General features: G+C 37.8%; 1 protein-coding gene across 15 annotated transcripts in view; it reads left to right on the forward strand.

Moving 5' to 3' along the window:
• The window catches only part of Neo1 (neogenin 1), a 199,572-nt gene that overhangs the window by 11,730 nt on the left and 165,046 nt on the right, over window positions 1-22,796 (forward strand). For 4 of the 15 annotated variants that reach the window (XM_074062060.1, XM_074062061.1, XM_074062072.1 and 1 more), the window contains exon 1: window positions 6,158-6,707. The exons of 5 other annotated variants lie outside the window; for them this stretch is intronic. In XM_074062060.1, the coding sequence (XP_073918161.1) occupies window positions 6,500-6,707 (208 nt within the window). In that variant the 5' untranslated portion in view covers window positions 6,158-6,499. Of the gene's footprint in view, window positions 1-6,154; window positions 6,708-22,796 lie in introns of those variants that run through there. 6 more of the 15 variants (XM_074062059.1, XM_074062070.1, XM_074062064.1 and 3 more) reach the window with 3 other exon arrangements.

The raw sequence follows: 22,796 nt of genomic DNA on the forward strand, positions 1-22,796 counted from the left end.
TTAAGAATAGGAACAATTTAAAACTTTATAACTTATTGCAATTCCCATGACTGCTTGAAGTTTTAACTTAGTGTTAAGTAAGTTGAGTAGTCAAGTCAGTCTGCTTGTCTAACTTGCTCCACACTGCTGTTGTTCACTTGATGTGGATTCATAGTTTTAAAACTGCGCTGTTTGGAAGAAAATAGTTAAATATCTTATTTATTGATTTGGATAACGAAATTGAAGGATACTATTAATCTCTTTTCTTTTCTTTCTTTCTTTCTTTTTTTTTTTTTTTTGAGATAGCGTTTCACCATGTGGCCCAGGCTGGCCTGGAATTCAAAATCTGGCCTCAGCTTCCTAAGTGCTTGTATGATAGGCATGAGCCAGTGCACCTGGCTCTGGGATTATTAGCTCTTTTAAGACAGGATGAATAGTTTTGGTTTAGAGTGATGAAGTTCAATTACATATCTAATACCAGTTTGGTTCAAGGTACTCTGGTAGTTTAGTGGAAAATGAATTAAAAATGCATCAGGAGAAACAAGTTTGAGGGTGTTGTGGCTTGGATATGGAGTGATTTATGTGTTGTAAGTGAGTCCCCAGTGTGGTAATGTTAAGAGGTGAGGAGACCTTTAAGCCTTACAGGTCACTAGGGCACTGCCTGAGGAAGAGAGTAACAAGTGAATGAGTTGTTGTTCTCTAGTCTCTGGCTTCCTGTTTGCTCTGTGATCTCTGTCTTTTGCTTATGGTACCTTCCACTATGATGTGGTGCAGGAAAGGGACCCTTGCCAGAGCTGGCACCAGGACTTGGAAAACTGTGAGCTAGATAAACCTTTTTTTTTTTTTTTTAAACGAGTTTCACCCAGCCTGGGGTGTTTTGTTATAATGATAGAAAATGGAAAATGGACAGAAGGGGCATGATTGCAATTAAGAACACCTGAGGTGCCCACAGGGCATCTTTTGTTTTGGTATTACAGAATGAGGGCTCAACTGAGAAGTATAGGCTAGAATCGGGAGTTACCAGATCACGATGATTTACAGCTCAGGTCATGAGAATAGAGCATACCGCTTGGGAAGGAAAAAGAAAACCTGGGGTAAAGATTTAGGGCATATACCATAATTGAGTTTCCAAAGGAAGGAGGTGTCTTCTGTTTGTGAAAGAGACCACTGTTCAAGTTAGGGTAAATACCTAGAATAAGAATTGTCTAAAATGATAAACATATACTCTGCTTGTAGATAGCTTTTGCGAAACATTTATGCATAAATGGGATAGTGCTAAAGTCATGTTGAATCTTTTCCTATCCCTTACAGTCATGGCATGGCCCTGGATTAGAGTGTTGGCAGGGGGAACCAAGGGTTTCAAAAACAATTCTGAGTAATTCTTCCTTTAAAAGACATTGGTAATAACTTACTCCCCACCCTGTTGAGCTGAGATAAACAATTGAGTGAATAATGTGCCCATGCTTAAAGGAGGCTGGCTTGTCTTAATCATTCATTAAATACAAACTGTTAGCACACTTGTTTTTGTTATTATATACTAGATGCAGAGGCTAGCTTAAAAGGCATAAAAATTAGATAGTGCTCAGGTAATTTGGTTTATATTTTTATCTGATGGCCTTGTATAATTAGGCTGTTAAATGAGTGAATTTATGGTGAGGAGGATAAGAATTTGTTTTGATATATTCAGCTAAGCTTCTGAGGAGTTTTCGCTAGTTTTAAAGCCTGAGTAGATTTTTTAAGTGGACTTTTTTTGGGGGTTGGGGGATAGGAGGGTAAAATAAAAGCGATATGAGACAGAGTAAAGACCAAAACATAGAAATGTTATTGATCAGTAAACCATTCTTGAAAGGTTCATTTTTATTCTGAGGTTTATCGTTTGTTATGCAATGGAGAAGTGGTTATTAGATGATGAAATCATAGCCAGATAACCCTTAAAGTTGACCTGTGATGTCAGAAGAGAGGGTGGATGTGGTGCTTGCGCCAACTTTTTAATGCCTGAAATTAATCTTATCGTTACATGCTTGCTTTTCAAAACTTCTTTACTTCCCATTTCCTGTTGTGGACGTCTTTTATGAAACGTTGATTTCACTGGAGTTTACTCAAACCCACACAAATAAGCTTCAGGACAGTGTGTCTTCTTGGCAAAGTCTGCAAAGTTGATGTTCGCCATTTTTTGGAGAAATTCTTATTTTAAAAAACAAATGTGGAAGAATGAACTTCTTTCTTCAGACTACTTTCAGTTATTTTCATTTTCAAAGTCAGCCTTTTTTTGATCAGTCATTGAAATTTGTTGGTAAGAAATATAAGTAACATCGTGGTACTAACTTGGCAGTTCTACTTTGTTTCATACTCAACGTTTTTAAGTATTGCCTCTACATATGCATAATAGCATGTGCAGTTACAAATTTCTGTGTCACAGCTTTTCCTTTCAGAAGTCCCTAGATAGTACTCCCCCACCTCTGCATTTAATTTTGTTCTAGCTATGTTTTTAAAAACGCTTTGTGTTTGTAGATTTTGTGTGTGTGTGTGTGTGTGCATGTGTGTATGAGATTTAGAAATTTAACTTGAATACGACTTGGTGGAAGGTTATCGATTTTTTTTTTTAAATGCCTGGTATAGTGGTAGTATGGACCTGAAATGTGCCCCAAAAGTTCATGTGTTGAAGGCTTCATCTACACTGCAGCAGTGTTCACACATGGGGCCTTTGGGAGGTGATTGAATCATGAAGGGTTTGACCTCACCAATGGCTTAATCCATTGATAGATTTGCAACGTAATGTCTCTTGGGAGGTGGGGGAAACTTTCAGGGGTGAGGCTTGTTAGAGGCAGTAGGTCACTGGGAGCATGCCCTTAAGATACAGTTTGTTCTTGGCCCCTTTCTCTGTCTTATTCTTGAGCTGCTGTGAGGTGAGCAGCTTTGCTCTGCTGTGTGCTCCCTGCCATGATGTTCTATCTTGCCATGGGCCCAAAGCAGTGGGGCTAACAACTATGAATTGAACTCTCTGAAACCATGAACCAACATAAAATTTCCCACTTTTTAACTTGTTTATCTCGGGTGTTTTGTCACAGCAATAGAAAGCTGATAGACACAAGTGGAGTTGTATTTTAGTTAAGCACATTTTTTTAGCAAGTAGGTGGAAATTGCATATAGTCATGATTTCTTTAATGTACCTTTGGGAAACCCCAAGTTGGAAGCTAATATTTTTTCTCTTAAGAAGTCATAGTTTTCTTCTAGTATTGGAACAGATAATTTGTTGACTAACAGATGAAGAAGAAAACTTCATATGTTATACAAAGACTTTTTTTTTTTTTTGTAAACTCTGGAATTGCAGTGTGGTGATATGTTCATACTAAGAAGAGGAATGCTGGAGCCAAGTCCAGCAGGAGACGTGCAGGTCTCCTTGCACGCTGATGGCTCATTCTGTGTAGATTATTTCATTCTCTCTTATGCATGGTTGAGTTATTTCAACTTATTGTGGGTATTCTCACACAAATCTATTTGGGGATAGGAAACATTTCTTCTTTCATTAATTCGTTATCTTTCTGAAATTCCAAAGGTAAGTATATTTGCTTTTTTGTGTTTGAAACTTTATTTCTCCTTTTTATTGCATCAATTTCTGCTTTTTATATTTTGAGACTATATTACTAAGATGCATACAAATTTAGAATTGTTTTCTTCTAGCGAGTGGACTCTTATTGTTCAGAATTCTATTCCCCTTAAAGTCTAATTTTCTTGTATTATAGCTCTATCAAATAGTTTTGTTTTGTCAGAGTTTAGCTTTCTATTTTCAGTCATTTTGTAGTTTTATAGGCCACATCTATATATTTAGCATTTGGTTGGGTGGGGTTTTTTTTTTTTTTGTCTTTTTACTAAAATGTCTATTTAATGTAGTATCTGATGTATTTGGCTGTAAATCTTCCATTTCATTATTTACTTTTATTTGCCCTGCCTATTCTGTATTCCTCTCTCTTTTCATCCTTTTTTTATTCTTTTCCACTATATAGTTTTTCTCTTTTAGCTTGCCATTTGTAATTTCTTTTACTGTTTATTTCAGTGGTTCCTAAATGCATCTTTGCCTTATACTTGTATCATTTATTGGACAGTACAAGGTCTCTAATCATTTGTCCATTCTTTTCCCATTTTTATTTTATGTTTTAATATCCACAAATTATTATTTTATGTCATTGTTCACTTAGATTTACCCAGATATTTACTTTCTCAGTTGCTGTACATTATTTCTGCATGTCTGGACTTCAATCTGGGATCATTTCCTCCTGTCTGGAGAATATTCTTTAGGACATAAAAGGCATGTTACACATACATGGAAAGTAGGATGGCATAACTTCTGTGGCCTTTTTAGTTTCAATTTTTTTTTTGTACGGAGTTTAGAGCTTAGTAAAGTAATTATATATTCATTATCCATCTTTTTACTTGAAGGAAGAATTATTAGGAAATCTGTTTCCAACTTAAATTTGGAGTTTGCCAGTTGAGAACTATTACTGTGGAGGTGGTTTGACAGATTGGGTTTAGAAGGAATTGGGCAAAGCAGGCAGTTTAGAATGGAAAATGATGGACTAGCTGCCTTGTGCTGTGGCAGGAAGAGCAGCTCATGCACTCCATAGGGAGAGTCAGTAGTCTTCATTTACATCCAGCAAAACTAGTGCAGTTGAGTTGTACAGTGATCTAAGTTTGGATTTTCATATGTTGTTCATCCTGACTTAAGTCTGTATTTTACTTGTATAGTATTATAAACTTGATGTGACAAAATAAACGTGTCAGTTTTTCAATTTTTAGTGCAGTGACTTTCATACTTGTTCAGGTATTAGAACATTTGGAAGTAGTGGTATGCTTCATGAAACACTGTGAACTCTATCTTCAGTTACATTAAACTACCTGGAAATAGGACTTAGGTGAATGCGATTCAGCTTAGTAGTACAAGAAACATTCATTGAGACTGAGGGAGTGGCTCAATTGGGAGAGTGCTTGCAATGGCCCGAGTTCAACCCCCAGTACCACAAAGGGAAAAAAAGAGAAATACTTAATGAGCATTTGATAATGAAAGCGAATCACAGAAGAAAATAAAAATTAGATTTTGGTCTTTTGAATTTAAAAGAAAACACACAATGATATGTTGTGTCTATTAGGGGCTGGTTGTGTTAGCCAGTGGCAGCATGACTGAGTGGTTCTTTGTGTAGTCACTACTTTCAGGGCATTGTTACACATCTATTGAGAGAGAATCTGTGGTTTAGGGGGTCTGGGAGTCTGTATTACTGATCATCTGAGGGGTTTCTTACGAAGTTTGAGAAACATTTTCTGAATATTGACTGAAAACACAGAATATTGCTTCTGAATTTAAAACAGCATTTTAGAATGAATGTACTCTTCAAGGATGATACAACTTGTGGTGGTGTAGTTGCTACTTGTGTTGCTGTTCTTTATGTACTTGTGCTTAAGCAATGTCTCTTCATAGCTCTGAACATTAGGAACACTGAAAATAACTGTCATTTCTCTGAAAGTCTTTATTTTAGTTATTTTTCCATGGAGATGATTGTATTATATCTGATGGCTTTGTTTTTGCCGCTACTTGTTTTTTGGCTTTTTTGAAACAGGGTCTTGCTATGTAGCCCAGTCTGACCTGGAACTTGTAATCCTTTTGTGTTACAATGTATGCCACCATGTCTGGCTCTGATGGCTTTTAGTGGTCTTTCAACTATGAAGTATCATTAGAATTTGGGCTGTATTCTATTAATATGTCTGAAAAGTTCAGAATTACATTTGAAAAAGCTTTTGTTTTCCTTTATTAACTGGTCCAACTTTTGAGGGCAGGAACATAAATGAAAAGTTAAATCTTAAGCATATAATTTTTTTCTGGCTCCAAAAGAGTAAATTTTGGATTAATTCAGTAAACCTTTGAGTACCTGCTGCATACTGAGCTCTGTCCTGGGGCCATGAGGATGATGACGACCTGTACCACATCCCATTCAAGTGGGAGTGAGATAGGGAAGAAATAAATGTAAACAAGTGATTTTTGCTTTGCCTAGCTTAAAAGAATTTGAAAGGCTATATAAAAGATAATTAACCTGACAATTGTAACACATGCAAGAAAAAAATGGTATGTGGATTTCAAGTGGTGAAGAAGTGATGGTGGTGATTGTATCATAATTAGGCTATTGTGGTAGTCTACAGTGATAACTTGGATTATGATTATGGAAGTGGAGAGAAATTTATGGAGTGGAAAGTATTTAGGTGATAAAATAGAAATTGGTGACAGATTAGATATGGTGGTAAGGGAAAGGGATATGTCAAAAATGATGCCTAGGGTGCTTTAGGATTTGCCTTGCAGGGTGTGAATGGTGTTTTTATTGGGAAAGAACTAAGTTTTGTTGGGGGTAAGAAGAACATGAGTGTAATTTTACAAACACTGAATTTTATATTTCTTTGAGTTATCCAAGGGGCAGTTGGTTCCAATGTAGACTGCCGTGGAGATGCGGGCTGCGGATGTGAGTCATCTGTTTATAGTATGGTTGCATTGAGAAGAATGATGGGCTGTCCCAAGACAAGAGAAGTGGTGGAGAAGGAGTGCGAAAACCAGGAGAGGGCAGTATCTAGAAGCCAAGAAAGGAGAGTTATATTCTGCTGGCAGATTAAGTATGGCGAAAGGTGGAGAATATCTTCTGCATGTAGCCACTTACGACAGCTTTCGGTGGAATTTGGAAGTAGGATGAAGGGTAAGAGGGAAGGGAGGACATGAAGACTGAAGAGTTTCAGAAATTTAGCTGTGTATGGGACGACTGCAGAGGTTTAATGAGTGGGGTCTGTATGTATGCATGCTTGCATGTGGGTATGTGTTTAATGGGCAAGACTCTCAGATTTAAGATTTATTTGAGAGGGAATTTTCTAGTATTTGTGTGAGTTTTCTGGAAAGGTGAGAACATGGAGTTCTGAACAGATTTGCATTCAGTTAGAGGAGAGAGAACTCTAACCTTTAACTGCAGGGCAGGGTCATTAACTGGTGAAAGTTTTAATAAGGAAGTAGGACTCCTGCTTTGCACCAGCAAGGAATAGTTTTGAGGAGAGCTGGGGAGTTGGTTGAGCAGGGAGGTAAGATTAGTTGTACCAGTGCTAACATGAGAATATGCCACAGTAGGAGATTAAACAAGATTGTAAAAATCTGTGGGGAGAGCATTGTTTTCTGTGCCTTTCACCTCTCCTCTGCCAGGGGTCAGTAAGCACATTGGAGAACAGAGGTTCCAAGTAAATATTTACCTAAACTCGACTCTTAAATGAAAAAGATTGTACTGTTTATGTATAAACAGTAACTACTGTTCACTGACTTGAATTTTGTAGACTAATGATAGAATTAATAAGTGAAGGAAGTCTCTTCCTGTAACAGTGGTTAATTTACCATTTCAACAAATTTCTCCCTGCAGCCTCCTAAGCTTTTTCTTTAATTAAGTACCTGATTTGCACAGCAGATTTTTACACATTTGAGGACTCAGTCCTTGTCTAAATAGATGAAGGTAACAGCTCAGGCATGGTTAAGATACATCCTAAATGCAATCAGAATTGTACCTCAGGGCAGTTCTCTTTTAGATATCCTTCTCTAAAAACTTGTTGTGTCCAAAAGTCAGGACTTTGGTAACCAATTCCTCCTTATTCAGAGGATAATTACACAGTTTATCTCACAATTATGAAGTTGTCTTGTTTCTCACTCCCTTCTGATCTATTTCTCTGGCATTTTGTTACTCATGAGTAAGGTAAGAAAAGCAGAGAATACAGCTAAATTAATGGCTAAAGTGAAATGGTCTTGCTTGTTTTTTATGTGCTGTATTTCTGTGATTCTCTTGGAGCTGTCAGAAATGCCCAGTATCTAATATTCAGTGGAGTAAAATGGGTTCTTGATGTGAGGATACCCTCATGTTATTTAAGTTATGGGGACAATTAACAGTTGCAGGCAGATGGAATTCTTCTGCTCTCATTTGAAATAGTGGAAGCCTTCACGGGGAGGAGCAGCCCTTCTCTCAGTCCATCTTTGCACCTCTCCCCTTTCAGTTTATCTTAACCTATCCAAGGAATCCTCCTTTTCTTTCCTTATCTGCTCATACTGCTTGCTTTGCAAGCACGTGAAATACTAGACTCTGATGATCAGGGTAGTGTAGACTATAACCAGGGATCAGGCTAGGTACAGAGGTCAGTGGAAACATTAATTATAATCACTAGACCATGTTACTCTACGTAGTGGCCGTTGCTTTTGTTTTTGTATCCTCGGAGCCTGATACAGTGCTTGACATTATGTGTCTCACATTTTGCTTACCCTTCCTTCCTCCCTTCCTTTCTCCCTCTCTCCCTTTCTTCCTTGTTTTTTTTTTTTTTTTTTAAATTTGCAGTGCTGGAGATTGATCCCATGGCCTTGCACATGCTAGGCAAGTGCTCTACCTCTGAACTACATCCCTTGCCCTTAACATTTTGGTTTTGAATGAAAGACTATTTCAAAATTACAGTCATAGAAGGAATCATTTCTTTCTGCTCTTATAGATGAGAAAAGTGATGCTTAGGTTCAGAAACAGCTATTTAAGTTCCTGTAACTTGGCTAATTACGCTTTTGACAATACAAATAGGTAAGTAAGTATACAATTCCAGTCTCCTTGGAATTCCAAGTTACAGAGTTAAACAGCCATTTAGCCCACAGGGATTTTTTGGGGGGTGGACAGGAAGGTGTGGCGATAGTATTTATTTTGTTTTACTTTTGATGCTTGTGTTTGCTGCAGTGTGTGGTGTTGCAGGTGCAGGATCACATGAGACATAGATTTTGCCCTTAAAGAATTTGTGTAATATAATGTAACAGACAACATGTAAAAAGTAATCTCTTAAACCAGTATATGAGAATGCCAAATGATTTGTACGGCATATGTTATGCCAACATGATAAAATGGAAAAGTTGCTAATGGTCTGTCATCAGGAGGGCACACATTTACAGGCATTCTTCTACAAATGGGAGCAGATTGGAGTTGGGGAAGCTGTGTTTGGGAGTACACATTGATGATGATTCTCCATTTGTAGAAGTATGTCTCAGCAAAGGCTGTATCAGATTCAGCCTGTTGACCAGCTAAGGAATTCTCCCAGGTAAGCTGAATCTTGCTGGCCCATTGTGCAGTTATTTTATTCACTGAAGGTCTCCACGATAATCTGCTTCAACCCCTTCCTTTCTGATCCTAGAGGCTGCACTTTTCTTGAGCTGACTAGCAATATGCCATATACCTTTTGAAATTGTAGCTTATTTTTCTCTGTCGGATTTCCTTTTTTTTTTTTTTGCTAATTTCTAGCACAAAGTTCACCAGTTATAAAATGAATGTCATATTTGTATGAATGTGGGGAGTTGTTGAGTATAGAAGGAAAAGGTAGAACTCTAGAGAGAGAAATGGTGAAATGGTACTTCCAGGGGGTTTAGTATAAGCTAAAAGAACTAAGAACTTAGGTGTACTTTTGGTCTGCCATTTGGTTGCTTCAGGTTTGTGATGATATATGGCCTTCAATCAACGATGAGGAATGTTTTCATTTTTATTAATAGCAATATAAGAGTATTAATCAAGGCAATTATGTAGCTAATACAAGAAGCTCTGAAGACAATGACATTTAGTATATATATATAGTTTTTTTAACCCTGCTCTCAAGGTATTTGTAATCTAGTTGAGAGCTACTGCCTTCAAAAGGTATATGATCTGGTTGAGGGTTAAAGGACCTAAAGAAGTTAAATAACAATACTCTGTATTTTGTGCTAAATGATGAAGGCTCCTTACTGTTTTCCAGTTACCATAGTGCCAGACACACAGCTGATTTTCAGTAGGTATTGGTTGGCTGGATAAACAGAAGGTCCTGACAGTAAACATGAGAGGACATGGGACAGCCTCTGGAGGCTGTGGCAGTTGGGGAAGGCCTGGGATTTTGTACAGTGCAGAGGATAAGTACCTTCATTCTGTCTGATTTGTGTTTTCAACTCTCCCTGACTTCAGCATGTCCCTTAGCACCTCTTCAATCCCCAAAGCAGTCTTTTCATTTTGATAGCTGATTTTTTCTTTACAAGCTAGTGTGATCTCTCAAGCCATTGCTTTGGTTGCCACCATCTTTCACTCTTTCCTCTCTTCCCACAACTTTTCTGCTTTCTCCTAGGATCTGTAGTGTATTGATTTATAAGGCAACTATATTTTCTTAGATTTTTCTTCCCCCTTCAGGTGACGTTGTAGGATGTAAGGTACTGTTGGAAAGAACTGAGTTATCAGATTAAGTGGAGAAGTGCCTTCTATGACTACTTAGCAGAAAACTCTATGGGATAGGTGATCTCATATCTTATAACAACAGAACGCTTTTTGAGCCATGTTTTCAGGCTGTCATAACTACTTTTTAATTGGCTGCATTTTTAAAAAAACAAAACTACCAGTTATGTTCTCCACCCTCCTCAATTTTGGCGGTATAAAGGCCTGTTTCACAGAGAAGAACACATAAACAAGTAAGTACAAGGATGCTTATGTGAATGAAGTTCTGCACAGCCCAGTGACTTGCCCTGATTTAAAATGTAGCTCTTGCCAACTTCAAATAGTTTGTGTTTTCTGAGGGAGAACTTCAGTCTATTTAACCACGTTTAGTAAAAACTAATTATGATTCTCCAATGGGAAATAAACTCTCAGACTCATTTATTCATTCAACAAGCATTTATTGATAGTTACCACATATGAAGCACTTTGCTAGGTAATGAGAAATGGAAGAATGAGAGTTAACCTAATAAAGGATGCATCATGTATAAAACCATGATGCTGTGTAGCAAGTGGTGTATGCTCTAAAAGGGGTGCTTTAAAACAGAGACTTTACTTCTAGACAGGGCAACACAGAGGAAACTTTCTGGGAATAGTAGAATTTGAGCTTACCCTGCAGGTTGGGCACAGGCAGCACCGGCCGTTGTAAGGGTGCTAGCCCTGGCTGAGGAGAGGATGTGGGCCTCTGGAGATGAAAGTGGGAGCGGAAGTACAATGAGCAAGTAGCTAGAAGTAGGAACACCTTGGTGATGTTGGCAGTGGAAAATGGTTTTCTTTGAGAATGAGGGCAGCAATGGAAAGGAGGGTGCCTGATTTACAGATGGGGTGTACTATGACTTAGAAGAGTGGGTTGAGTCCAGACTCTTTACCTAAAGTTGGTGTTTCATGGATCATTGCTCTAGTCCAGGAGTTAATAATGTAATGGTGGGAAAAAAGTACTTTCTGCTGAAATTAAGCTGAAGAATCCCGCAGAAGAGGTGGAAGAATGATTTCTGTGATATGAAATGAATATTTTATTCATTTGTGTCGTTGCATTAAACCCAGTGGATGTTTCAGTGTTGGGTAGACTTTACCAGTTGAAATTTGTTGCGGTTTCTCATGCTGGTTTCTTCACCATGTTTGGTGAACACTAGTGTCGTTTGGGCTAGTCTCACGACCCCTCTCAGTCCACAGAGGGCTCCATATAACTTAGGTAATGACTGTACTTCCTGCCCTCCTGCTAAATAAGCTGTCTGGGACATAGAAAAGGTTCTTAAAAGGTTTTAGGAACCCTGGGGTAGGGTATAGCATGGGTAGCTATTGCTTACATAGGTACAAGTAGTTGCCCTATGTTTCTTTGCATTTAGACATAGTTGGTTGTATTTTCCTGTGTCTTTCTGCAGACCTCTTCCTCATGCTTACTCACTAGTGATGCTGGATGTTTCCAAGGTTTTGGGGGTCCTCAGGCAGGTTGGTCAACTCTTTGCCTTGTTTACTCATGTGTAAAATATTGTGCCAGAGACTTTTAAAGAGTGTGTTGCACGTAATAAGTCATTTAATCTGTGGTTGCATACCCAGTGACAAGCAGGAATTTGAACTCAGGCCAAGATTACAAAATATCAGTGTGGTTTCCCTCCTGGAATTCCTTCCCTCTCTAAATTGCATTGGCTTCTGTCTCTTTGTTTAATTAAAGTTACTTCCATTCTCCCAAAGAGAAGGGAAAAAAGCTCTTTTTAAATTGTTCAGAGGTTTTGTAGCAGAATGTCCAAACTGATTGTTTTGGAATCTTATTGTTACTATTTATTCCCCAGATCTTTTGCTCCAAAGAGCAGAGGTTTTACTGTGGAAAGTTGACCTGTATTATAAGCTATTATGCTATATGGTAAGCTTGATGTTGTGGCTGTAGAAATATGAATTACGTATTTTTTTAAAATTCTGGTGTTAAAACATACAAGATAATTTCTATAAATCTTTTTCCTTAAAAAGAACAGCAATATTTTTTTCTTATTAATGGATACAATTGCCTAATCTTACTCTTGGGATTTTTAATATTTATATTTGAATTAAGTATAATTGAAATGTAGGTACAGTTGACGTGCAGATGTAGATCTTAAGTGTACTATTTGATTTGTTTTTACATTTTACCAATTTCTTTAAATGTCTCCCTTTCCTTTGTTTTCAATGCACTTGTTATGTAATTCATGTATATTTTCAACTCATTTTTTACTCATATGCATAGTCAAAAAACTTAGAGGAGGTAATCTTTTATATAAGCTTCTCAATAGTTAAATACTTTCCCTTCAATAGTGAACTGTTAGTGTTGGAGCTACATAGAGTGAATCAATTTCCTGGGAGGAAACGATAGTAAAATATTCAGGAAGTTGTTAGGAAATGAAAACTTGTGTTCTTGTTCAGTCAGATAAGCTGCTGAGACCTTTGTGTGTATCCACACAAAATATTAGAGGAAGGAGCGAGAGACTTAGTCTATAGAATGATGGACTATATGATGAAAAGTTGTTTGAAAATTGTCCCCCCAACCCCTTTTTGAGTGGTTCTTTTAGGGAAGGAAAGTGTGAGTTTTCTGAAGTTAGGCTATAGAAATGACCCAGTGGGGAAGCCACTCCTGGTGAGAATGTAGTAGTCATGGCGGAGAGATTCAGGACTGCGAAACAGGAGGAAGGGGATGTATTCCCCCGTGGTTCCACCAACAGTTTTTCTCCTCCAGACTTTGCTCTGTGGTCATCATTCGTTTGGCTCAGTTATTAATTTTAGCCACTGTGATCACTGTAAGTCACCACCCAGCGTTTTTCCTTTTACTGTTTTTATTTAACAAGTGGTGTTTAGAGGCTGGCTTTTCCCTCATTGTGTGTTTGTGGCAGAAGCAGTGTAAACTTAAGTGATAAACTTTGGACCTCCTCACTTGCATGGGCCCCTTCCAGGGTCTGGGAGAGGCTGCAGCACTATGTTCAATAAAATTTCTATAAAATTTGCAAAATTGAGATTTTTTGCTATTAATTTCCAAAGGGACTCCCAAATTATATATACTTCAAACCCCACCATGGTTCATGGTGCAGGTTCGGTGTTGATTCCTAATTGTGAGTGAGGTAGATTTGGTGAATAGAGTGAAGATGCCAGTAACAAAACATTAGTAAGGAAGCTGAGCCAGTGTGTGTGGTGGCTAGGGGCGAGGACTGAGTATCAGGGGCTATGCCTGCTTCTCCTATAAATGTGGGCCAGAAAGGAGGCAGAAGTGTCTAGGGCTGGAGGACGCCCGTAGAGCGGAAGCAGCTTGTGCCACGAGCCAGGGTAGTGAGCACAAGAGGGACTCCTTAGATCTAAAGGCTGCACTTGCCAATAACATTCCCAGCAACAGTTTGAAATGCGTTTTATCTTGAAATTTAGTAATACATTTTTAGAAAGGCCAATGTCCCTCTACAAGGAAAACTATAAACTTCTGAAGAAAGAGATTGAGGAAGACTATAGAAAGTGGAGAGATCTCCCATGCTCATGGATTGGTAGAATCAACATAGTAAAGTGTCCATACTCCCAAAAGTAATCTACATGTTTAATGCAATTCCCATCAAAATTCCAATGACATTCATTAAAGAGATTGAAAAATCTACCGTTAAATTTATATGGAAACACAAGAGGCCACGAATAGCCAAGGCAATACTCAGTCAAAAGAACAATGCAGGAGGTATCACAATACCTTACTTCAAACTATATTACAAAGCAATAACAATAAAAACAGCATGGTACTGGCACAAAAACAGACATGAAGACCAGTGGAACAGAATAGAGGACCCAGATATGAAGCCAAACAACTGTAACCAACTTGTCTTTGACAAAGGTGCTAAAAATATACAATGGAGAAAAAAGCAGCCTCTTCAACAAAAACTGCTGGGAAAACTGGTTAGCAGTCTGCAAAAAACTGAAACTAGATCCATGTATATCACCCTATACCAAGATTAACTCAAAATGGATCAAGGATCTTAATATCAGACCCCAAACTCTAAAGTTGATACAGGAAGGAGTAGGAAATACTCTGGAGTTAGTAGGTATAGGTAAGAACTTTCTCAACGGAACCCCAGCAGCACAGCAACTAAGAGATAGCATAGATAAATGGGACTTGATAAAGCTAAAAAGCTTCTGTTCATCAAAAGAAATAGTCTCTAAACTGAAGAGAACACCCACAGAGTGGGAGAAAATATTTGCCAGCTACACATCAGACAAAGGACTGATAACCAGAATATATAGGGAACTTAAACACCTAAATTCTCCCAAAACTAATGAACCAATAAAGAAATGGGCAAGTGAACTAAACAGAACTTTCTCAAAAGAAGAAATTCAAGTGGCCAAAAAAACACATGAAAAAATGCTTACCATCTCTAGCAATAAAGGAAATGCAAATTAAAACCACGCTAAGATTTCACCTCACCCCTGTTAGACTAGCCATCATTAGCAACACCACCAACAACAGGTGTTGGCAAGGATGCAGGGAAAAAAGGAACCCTCTTACACTGCTGGTGGGAATGTAAACTAGTACAACCACTCTTGAAAAAATTTGGAGGCTACTTAAAAAGCTAGACATCGATCTACCATTTGATCCAGCAATACCACTCTTGGGGATATACCCAAAAGACTGTGACACAGGTTACTCCAGAGGCACCTGCACACCTATGTTTATTGTGGCACTATTCACAATAGCCAAGTTATGGAAACAGCCAAGATGCCGCACCGCTGATGAATGGATTAAGAAAATGTGGTATCTATACACAATGGAATTTTTTGCAGCCACGAAGAAGAATGAAATGTTATCATTCGCTGGTAAATGGATGGAATTGGAGAACATCATTCTGAGTGAGATTAGCCTGGCCCAAAAGACCAAAAATTGTATATTCTCCCTCATATGCAGACATTAGATCAAGGGCAAACACAAGGGGATTGGACTATGAGCACATGATAAAAGTGAGAGCACACAAGGGAGGGGTGAGGATAGTTAAGACACCTAAAAAACTAGCTAGCATTTGTTGCCCTCAACACAGAGAAACTAAAGCAGATACCTTAAAAGCAACTGAGGCCAATAGGAGAAGGGGACCAGGAAGTAGAGAAAAGGTGAGATCAAAAAGAATTAACCTAGAAGTACGCACAGGAAATTAATGTGAGTCAACTCCCTGTATAGCTATTCTTATCTCAACAGCAAAAACCCTTGTTCCTTCCTATTATTGCTTATACTCTCTCTTCAACAAAATTAAAGATAAGGGAAAATAGTTTCTGCCTGGTATCGAGGGGGTGGGGGGGGAAAAGAGGGGGTGGAGTGGGTGGTAAGGGAGGGGGTGGGGGCAGGGGGGAGAAATGACCCAACATTGTATGCACATATGAATAATGAAACAATAAAAATAATTTAAAAAAAGTAAAAAAAAAGCCAATGTCTGTAACAGACTGAGTTGAGATTAAAGTCTTACTGATTAGAATAGTTTGCTGAACACAGAAATATCAGAAATACTCTTTGGGTAGCTGTGACTTGGGTTTTGACAGCTTCTTGGTTTGGTAAATGATCCTCTCTGTCCTTTTCTCTTTATTGTCTTTTTCTGTCCTTTCGTTTTAATCTTGTGTTCTCTTTACTTTTAGATTCAAAGCTCTCTTATACTTCTGAGGATTTTGAATGACTGGATTGTGGATAACCACATTTTAAAATTGTATTTTAATGTTCTGTTCTCTTTAAAGATAATTGGGTGCTCTGCATGCCTGGAGACAAATTTACAGTTGAATAAAGTGTAGCTTCTGAGAGCCAATTGTATCTAGCCTGTGGTTAACTGGCTCAGGTTCAAAAATGCTTAAAATTATTTAACTTTTCCTAAAATTCTTTCTAATTGGACTAACTTCTCAGGGATAAGAGCATTTCTAGAAAGTTGTATGAATCTGCCACCTGGTGGTGAAATACTGCAGCAAGTTCTAAGGATTAAGAATTTAATAGTGGATTCTTGCCTTTGCAGGTATCGTATTTAGGTTTAGACTCTACTTAGATTCTTTAGATAGGTAGCATTTTCTTCCCCTAAGTTTTATTTTTTTGAGAAACTATTACTTAAATGTGATAGGACAGGGAAATTTCTACTAATGAATTTTTGTCTACTGCATTATGTAGGGCTTTGCTTGGATTATGAAATTTGTATATTAACAAGTTGAAATAAATGGAGTACTTTGAGAACATGCTTCCCTTAAATTTGAAGAGATATCCATGTTTGGAAGATTGTTGTTGCTTGTTCTAAACATTTTAATATGGACAGTCATTGATTCACAGAAAAACAGTAAAATAAAGTTGACCGAACAGAGGGTTTTTTTGAGGGAGGAGAGGAGAGAAAGCATTTTGTTTATTCACTTTAAAATAGTAGCAGGCATATTAAAGCTATTTTCAACAAATAGATTAACAATATTTTATGGCCTCAAATAGATTATTAATAAGAGTTTATATGTATGAAGTACAAAGGATAAAATAGTAAAACATGCAGAAACATTTCTTGTCCTCACGGGGTTTATAATCCAGCCAGAGAAACAACATAAACACTGAGCAGAAATAATTGAGTACAGTGTAAGTGCTGTAAAGGACAAGCAGAGAACCAGGAGAGCTCACCCAGGGAATGCTTCTCTAAGGAAGTGACAGTTCACCTGAGGGCTGACAGATACAGACCCTCTGAAATGGGAAGGAGGTTGGCACATATGAGTAATTGAAAGATTGGGGCAGCTGGAGTTGTAGCGAGCTGTAGGGAATTGTGATGTGTGAATGAGAATGGGAAAGAAAGGGTGGGAGTAAATAACACAGGGCTTTGTGTAGGGTGTGTCAAGGACTTTGGACTTCACTATAAGAGTATTGGGAAGCTGTTGAAGTGCTTAGTCAAGGGAGTGTCAGATTAATGATGAATAAATTGGAGTGGGCCAGACTTGAAAGAGGGCCATGAGTTAGAAAACCTTTATGACTTGGACTGGACACAGTGAGAAGCTGCTGTACTTGGAATACAGGAGGGAGAACAGACAAGATTTGGTGGGTGCTTGAATGTGGAAGAGGGAGAAATAGAGGAGATAGCAAGGATAATTCTAAGTTTCTGGCACTCATCATTCAATAGATACATAAAAACATATAGTTTGGTTCAAAAGGGTAGAAAGTTGACCAGCAGCAGTTCATAGTTCATTATCACTGGATGTTGCAGAGTATCTTTATTTTTTGTCTTTTCCCCCTTTGCCTTCATTTGCCATCCTCTCATTTCTCTTATCTCCTTAGGCTTCCACTCTAAAATACATTATATATACTTGGGTATGGATCAAAATATGTAACATAGGAAATACTGTATGTGTTTTAGCTTGTGATACTGAGCTGTACAGCTTATTTTGTTTCTTATTCCATAAGTTACTAGCTGTATGACCATAGGCAAGTTAGATGACAATTTCTGTTCTATTTCCTCATTTATAAAATAAGGATAGTAATAACACTTAGATTATAGGATTGTTGTGAGTATTAAAATACATCATTTTTATCATGTATTTTATGTTTTTTGCTTCTCTCCCTGCATTCAGCATGGTGCTTTAATATTGTTACATGTACATCTACAGTGTACATGCCCCTGATTGCTGCTTAGCTTTCATCACATGTGTCCACAGCACTCTGTATTTCCAACTTAGAAATGGCTATGTTTGTTTTAGCTCCCACTACCACAGATACATCCATGATGGAAGTTTTTTGCTGTGAATCTGTACTAATCTTTGTATAAATTTCTCAGTGATAAAACCCAGGAGTAGGTTTCATATCATAGGGCATACATGCAATTTAATTTTACCAAATATGGTGCAGTGATTTTCTAGAACATTAGTACTCCATCATACTCCCACCAGGAGTACATGTGGGTCACCATCTCCTCATGACCTTGCCAGTCGATGACCCGACTTACTTTCCTAATTCTGCCATGTGACATTAGTGTAAAGTGCGTTTTCTGATGACTAATGAGTCTTGCAGGGTTTGAAACTTTTTGGTGGTCTGCTTCTGAAACTTCCTCATTGATATCTCATACTCATTCTTGTGTCAGGTTTCTAGTCTGTCTTGATTTGCAGCTCTTTGTTTCTGATACCATTCTTGTTGGTTTAGACACAGCAGGTAATCTTTCCCTCTGTTTTGACCATGGCGTCCTTTAAACAGAAAGCCTTAATTTTTTTGTGTTTGGATTCATTACCTAGTTTTTTTTCTCATTTTTAAAATTTTAATTTAATAAAAATCATACATTTATCATGTAATAATACGAAATTTGTATGTACTGGTGATTGGTTAAATTTAGCTAATTAATACATATATTACTTCACATAGTTATTTGTGGTGTGACCACTACTCTCAGATTTTCAAGAATGAAATACATTGTTATTAACTATAGTTACCTGTTATACAATAGATCTGTTTAGCTTATTCCTGTCTACCTGAAAATTTGTGGCTTTTGATCAATATCATCCATAGAAGCAAAACAAAGACTAAGAATCGAGCTGTGAAGGTCGCCAAACTTGTGATTTACCAGCATTTATGGAGAAAACAGTTTAATGCTTTTGGGGATGCTGAGGCAGGAGGGTTGCAAGTCCAAGGTTAGCCTGGGCTACATAGAGAGTTCATGCCAGCATGGGCTACATTGTGAGACCCTGCCTCAAAAAAGCAAAAAAAGAGAAAAATTTCAGAAAAAGTTTCATGTATATTTAATGTTTTAGTGAGGTCTACAAAGAAATAGAACCAATAGGATATATATGGGGGGGGGTGGGAAAGGAGGGAGAGAAGAGATTAGGGGAATTGGGTCGTAAAGGCTGAGAAGTTCCATGAACGGTAGGAGAACCAGGGAACCTGATAGCATAGCTCAGATGCATCAGAAGCAGGGAAGCGGATGGCTAACTCTTAGTCCAAGGCCTGGGATGGGAAGATATGTGTGTGGAGATGGGGGAGATTGCTTTTCCTCTTCCTTTTTGGGGATTCTGTAGCATGCTGTGGGAAAGATTAGGATGGAAGAAAGGACATTGCCAACCTAAGTGGAAAAGGACATCAGTGGAATCATGGAAGTTCTTTCAGCCTTTATGAAAAGGAATGTGAAAGGAATTTGGATGGAAGGTGATTTTAATTTATAATTTGTTGATTTAAAAAAAAAAAAGTACTCAGATCTCCAGGGGAAGAACTCAAAGAAGAAGGTTAGGGAGAGAGATTTGGAAGTCATCCTCAGAAGTGATCACGAGTTCAGACCAGAAAATATGCACAAAATTATGGGGTGGTGGGAGGGAACAGAGGAGATCAAAGGCTGATCCTTGTGAAATACTTACATATAGAGAATCATAGTAGGAGGGTAGTAGAGAGGAAGAAAGGAGCAGAGTGTTCAAAGTATAGCATGAGAGAGGCCTTGTAAAGTAGAGATTGTTGGTAGCCTTCGGGGAATTCTCAGCTGAGCTGATGAATGGCTTAGGCAGCTTGTGAAGTATTTAGGGTGGCAAGTGAGGAAGGTGAAGGCAGGGAGTGTAGACTGCTGTTTCAGTAAGTTTTCCAGGGAAGAGAAGGAATGAGAGTGAAGAGTACCTCAGGTGGTTAGCAGGACTAAGTGAAGATTAAAAAAAATTTTTCCATCTGACAAATGGAATATTTTTGTAGATCAGGAAGAAGATTGAAAAGAATGAGATTGAATCAGCAGCAAGACAACAGAGATGTTGAAATTATAACATAATAAACAGAGATGTTTGAAATTATAAAGTAAGGTCCAGATGAAAATGTAGGAAAAAACAATGTCAAGGAAAGGAGGGGGAGGAGTAAGAACAGTGCTGCTTCTTTTAGGTTGAGCTATATGAAATCCCACTAAAATAGTGTGCTAGCAGAAATTTAAAAATTATCAGCATAAATCTTCCATTACAGGCCATGATTTTTATATTACTTCCTGCTTTTTTTATGTACATAATTCTTACATAGTTAGAATCAAAGTACACACACACACATAGACACACACACAGAAATGGTGTTGGGGTTTGAACTCAGGGCCTCACACTTGCTAGGCGGGCACTGTACCACTTGAACCACACCCCTAGCTTTTTGCTTTATTTTTCTGATAGGATCTCATATTTTTCCCCCCAGGCTGGCCTTACCAGCAAGAAATTTATGTACTAACAAATGTAATTCCTTAATAGTTGGAATTACAGGCATGTGCTATCATACCTAGCTTGTTTGTTGAAATGGGGTCTTGTTAGTTTTTTTCCCCAGGCTGACCTTGAACCTTGATCTTCCCAAATCTCTGCTTCCCCAGTAAATGGGATTATAGCTGTAAGCCAACATGCCTGGCCAATATGTCATGTTCTTACATCATGTTCTGTAGCATTTTCCCTATAGTCTAGTGAATAGCATTTGTAGTGCACTCTGCTAGGTACCATGTTAAAAGTATAATATCATTTAAGTTTCCAAACCACTTTCTCAGGCAGTGACTATTATTATTGTGTCCATTTTACAGATGAATAAACTGAGAAGAGATGATTTACTTAAGGACACCTAATTAGCAAATGGCAGATCTGGGACTTGAACTCAAGCAGCCTGATGCATGAACCTATGTTCTTCCCACTGCTATGCTGACTCCCTTCGCAGTATTTTAGTAACCGTGTGCCATAATTTACTGGGCAGGTTTGCTAGAGATCTAGTTTATAGGTTTTAAGATCTGATCTTAAAGTTTTTATTGAAAAATCTGGTTTTATGCCCTTTATATTCTGCACAGGGGTTTTATTTAGGTGCTGTGGGCATTGGTGCACATACATTCAGTTATGCACCAGTATTATTTAGGCTCGTTGTATGCATGACATTCCTGAAATTTGCTTATACAATGGTGTATTTCCCATTGAGTTTCACTATTTTGAAGAGATTCCTAAACTGGTGTTGCGACTATGCCAGGAGGGCCACGAGTTCAAGGACAGCGTGGGCTACATAGCAAGACTCTTTTCAAAAAAGAGGGTTCTAAAGATTTATTCCTCCAGGAAAATATTTCTTTGGAGCAATCAGAAAACATTTAATAAAGTCAGCAGTGAATCTCAGTACTGTTCTGTGGTTTTATTGGTTCTGCTTAGTGAGTTACATTTTTTAAGTGACACCTGCAACAAAACATATTGGAACAGATTTGTGATTACTAAATAACAGTACATGAAGTAGAGCTGTCTGTTTATATGGAGACATGTTGTTTTCTTTTAGAACACTTGAATGGTGCAACTTTAGGGTTCACATAGAGAAGTCATTTATAATTCAGGGGGTTTATATAGCTTTCTTCTTCTATTCTCTGGATCACTGCTCTGTTGCCTTTGGAGATAGGGAGCATCAATTTAATAGGGGAACCAAAGTACAAGACAGGTTTGAACTGCTGTCAGTAGGCTAAGGAGGTAATTAAGAGCCTTGGTTTGTTTTTTGTGCTTGTAATTTTTTAAAAAAATTAGCATAAATTAATTGTGTAAGGAGATTTCTTTATGACATTTACATACATACAAGGTACATAATGTACTTGGGTCAAATTCACCCCTCTGTATTATTCTTTCTTCACTCCCCTTTTCTCCCTCCTTTTGTTTTTAGTGGTTTTCTTACGCCCTTTTCATCTGTATATAACGTATTTCAATTGTATCCATGCCTATCACCCTCTCCTCCTCCTTCTGGCTTCCCCTCAACACTACCCTTTATAGTCATGCCATATTTCATTACTTTTAGATTCCACATAGGAACAAAACATGCAACATTTGTCTTTCTCAGTCTGGCTTATTTCACTCAATATGATCTCTAGTTCCATCCATTTTCCTGCAAACAACATACTTTCATTCTTCTTTATGGCTGAGTAATACTCCATTGTGTGTATACCACATTTTCTTTATCCATTCATTGGTTGTTGGGCACCTAGGCTGCTTCCATAGCTCAGCTGTTGTGAAGAGTGCTGCTGTGAACATGGCTGTGCAGGTATCAAGAACTTTATTTTGCAGCTCACCTGCTGAATTTCTGGGTACTTGTAAAAAGAACAAAACGTATGGTTATCTAACAAGCAATTTAAAATCCTCTTTGCCTAGTTATGACAATAGTTTTTGATGTCACTGCTGTTGATGTTTCTTATTAAAATTTTGTATTAAACATGGCATTTAGTCAATGACAATTTCATTGGAAATATTTATTTTTTCATCAATCTTGTATATAGTTGGTATTTGGTTACTCTTTGTAACTTCTGTACCTGGTCTTAGTGCTTGTATTATACTGTCTTTGTATGTTCAGCCATGAAGGTTTTTACACATAAAAGTGAAAGTAATTACTGTATCATAAAATGCCCACTTAGTGTTTATATTTCCAGTTACTTTACAAATGTCATGCTTACTACTTTTTAATAAATTTTATTTTTAGCTCAAATTAGATTCATAGAAAAAGTGTGATAGCAGAGTTCCCATATACCCCTTATCCAGCTACCCCTGTTGTTACATTCTGTGTTAAGATGGCATATTGGTTATAGTTAGTAACCCTACATTGATACA

Source organism: Castor canadensis, chromosome 19 (genome assembly GCF_047511655.1).
Source record: "Castor canadensis chromosome 19, mCasCan1.hap1v2, whole genome shotgun sequence".
Classification (NCBI taxonomy): domain Eukaryota; kingdom Metazoa; phylum Chordata; class Mammalia; order Rodentia; family Castoridae; genus Castor; species Castor canadensis.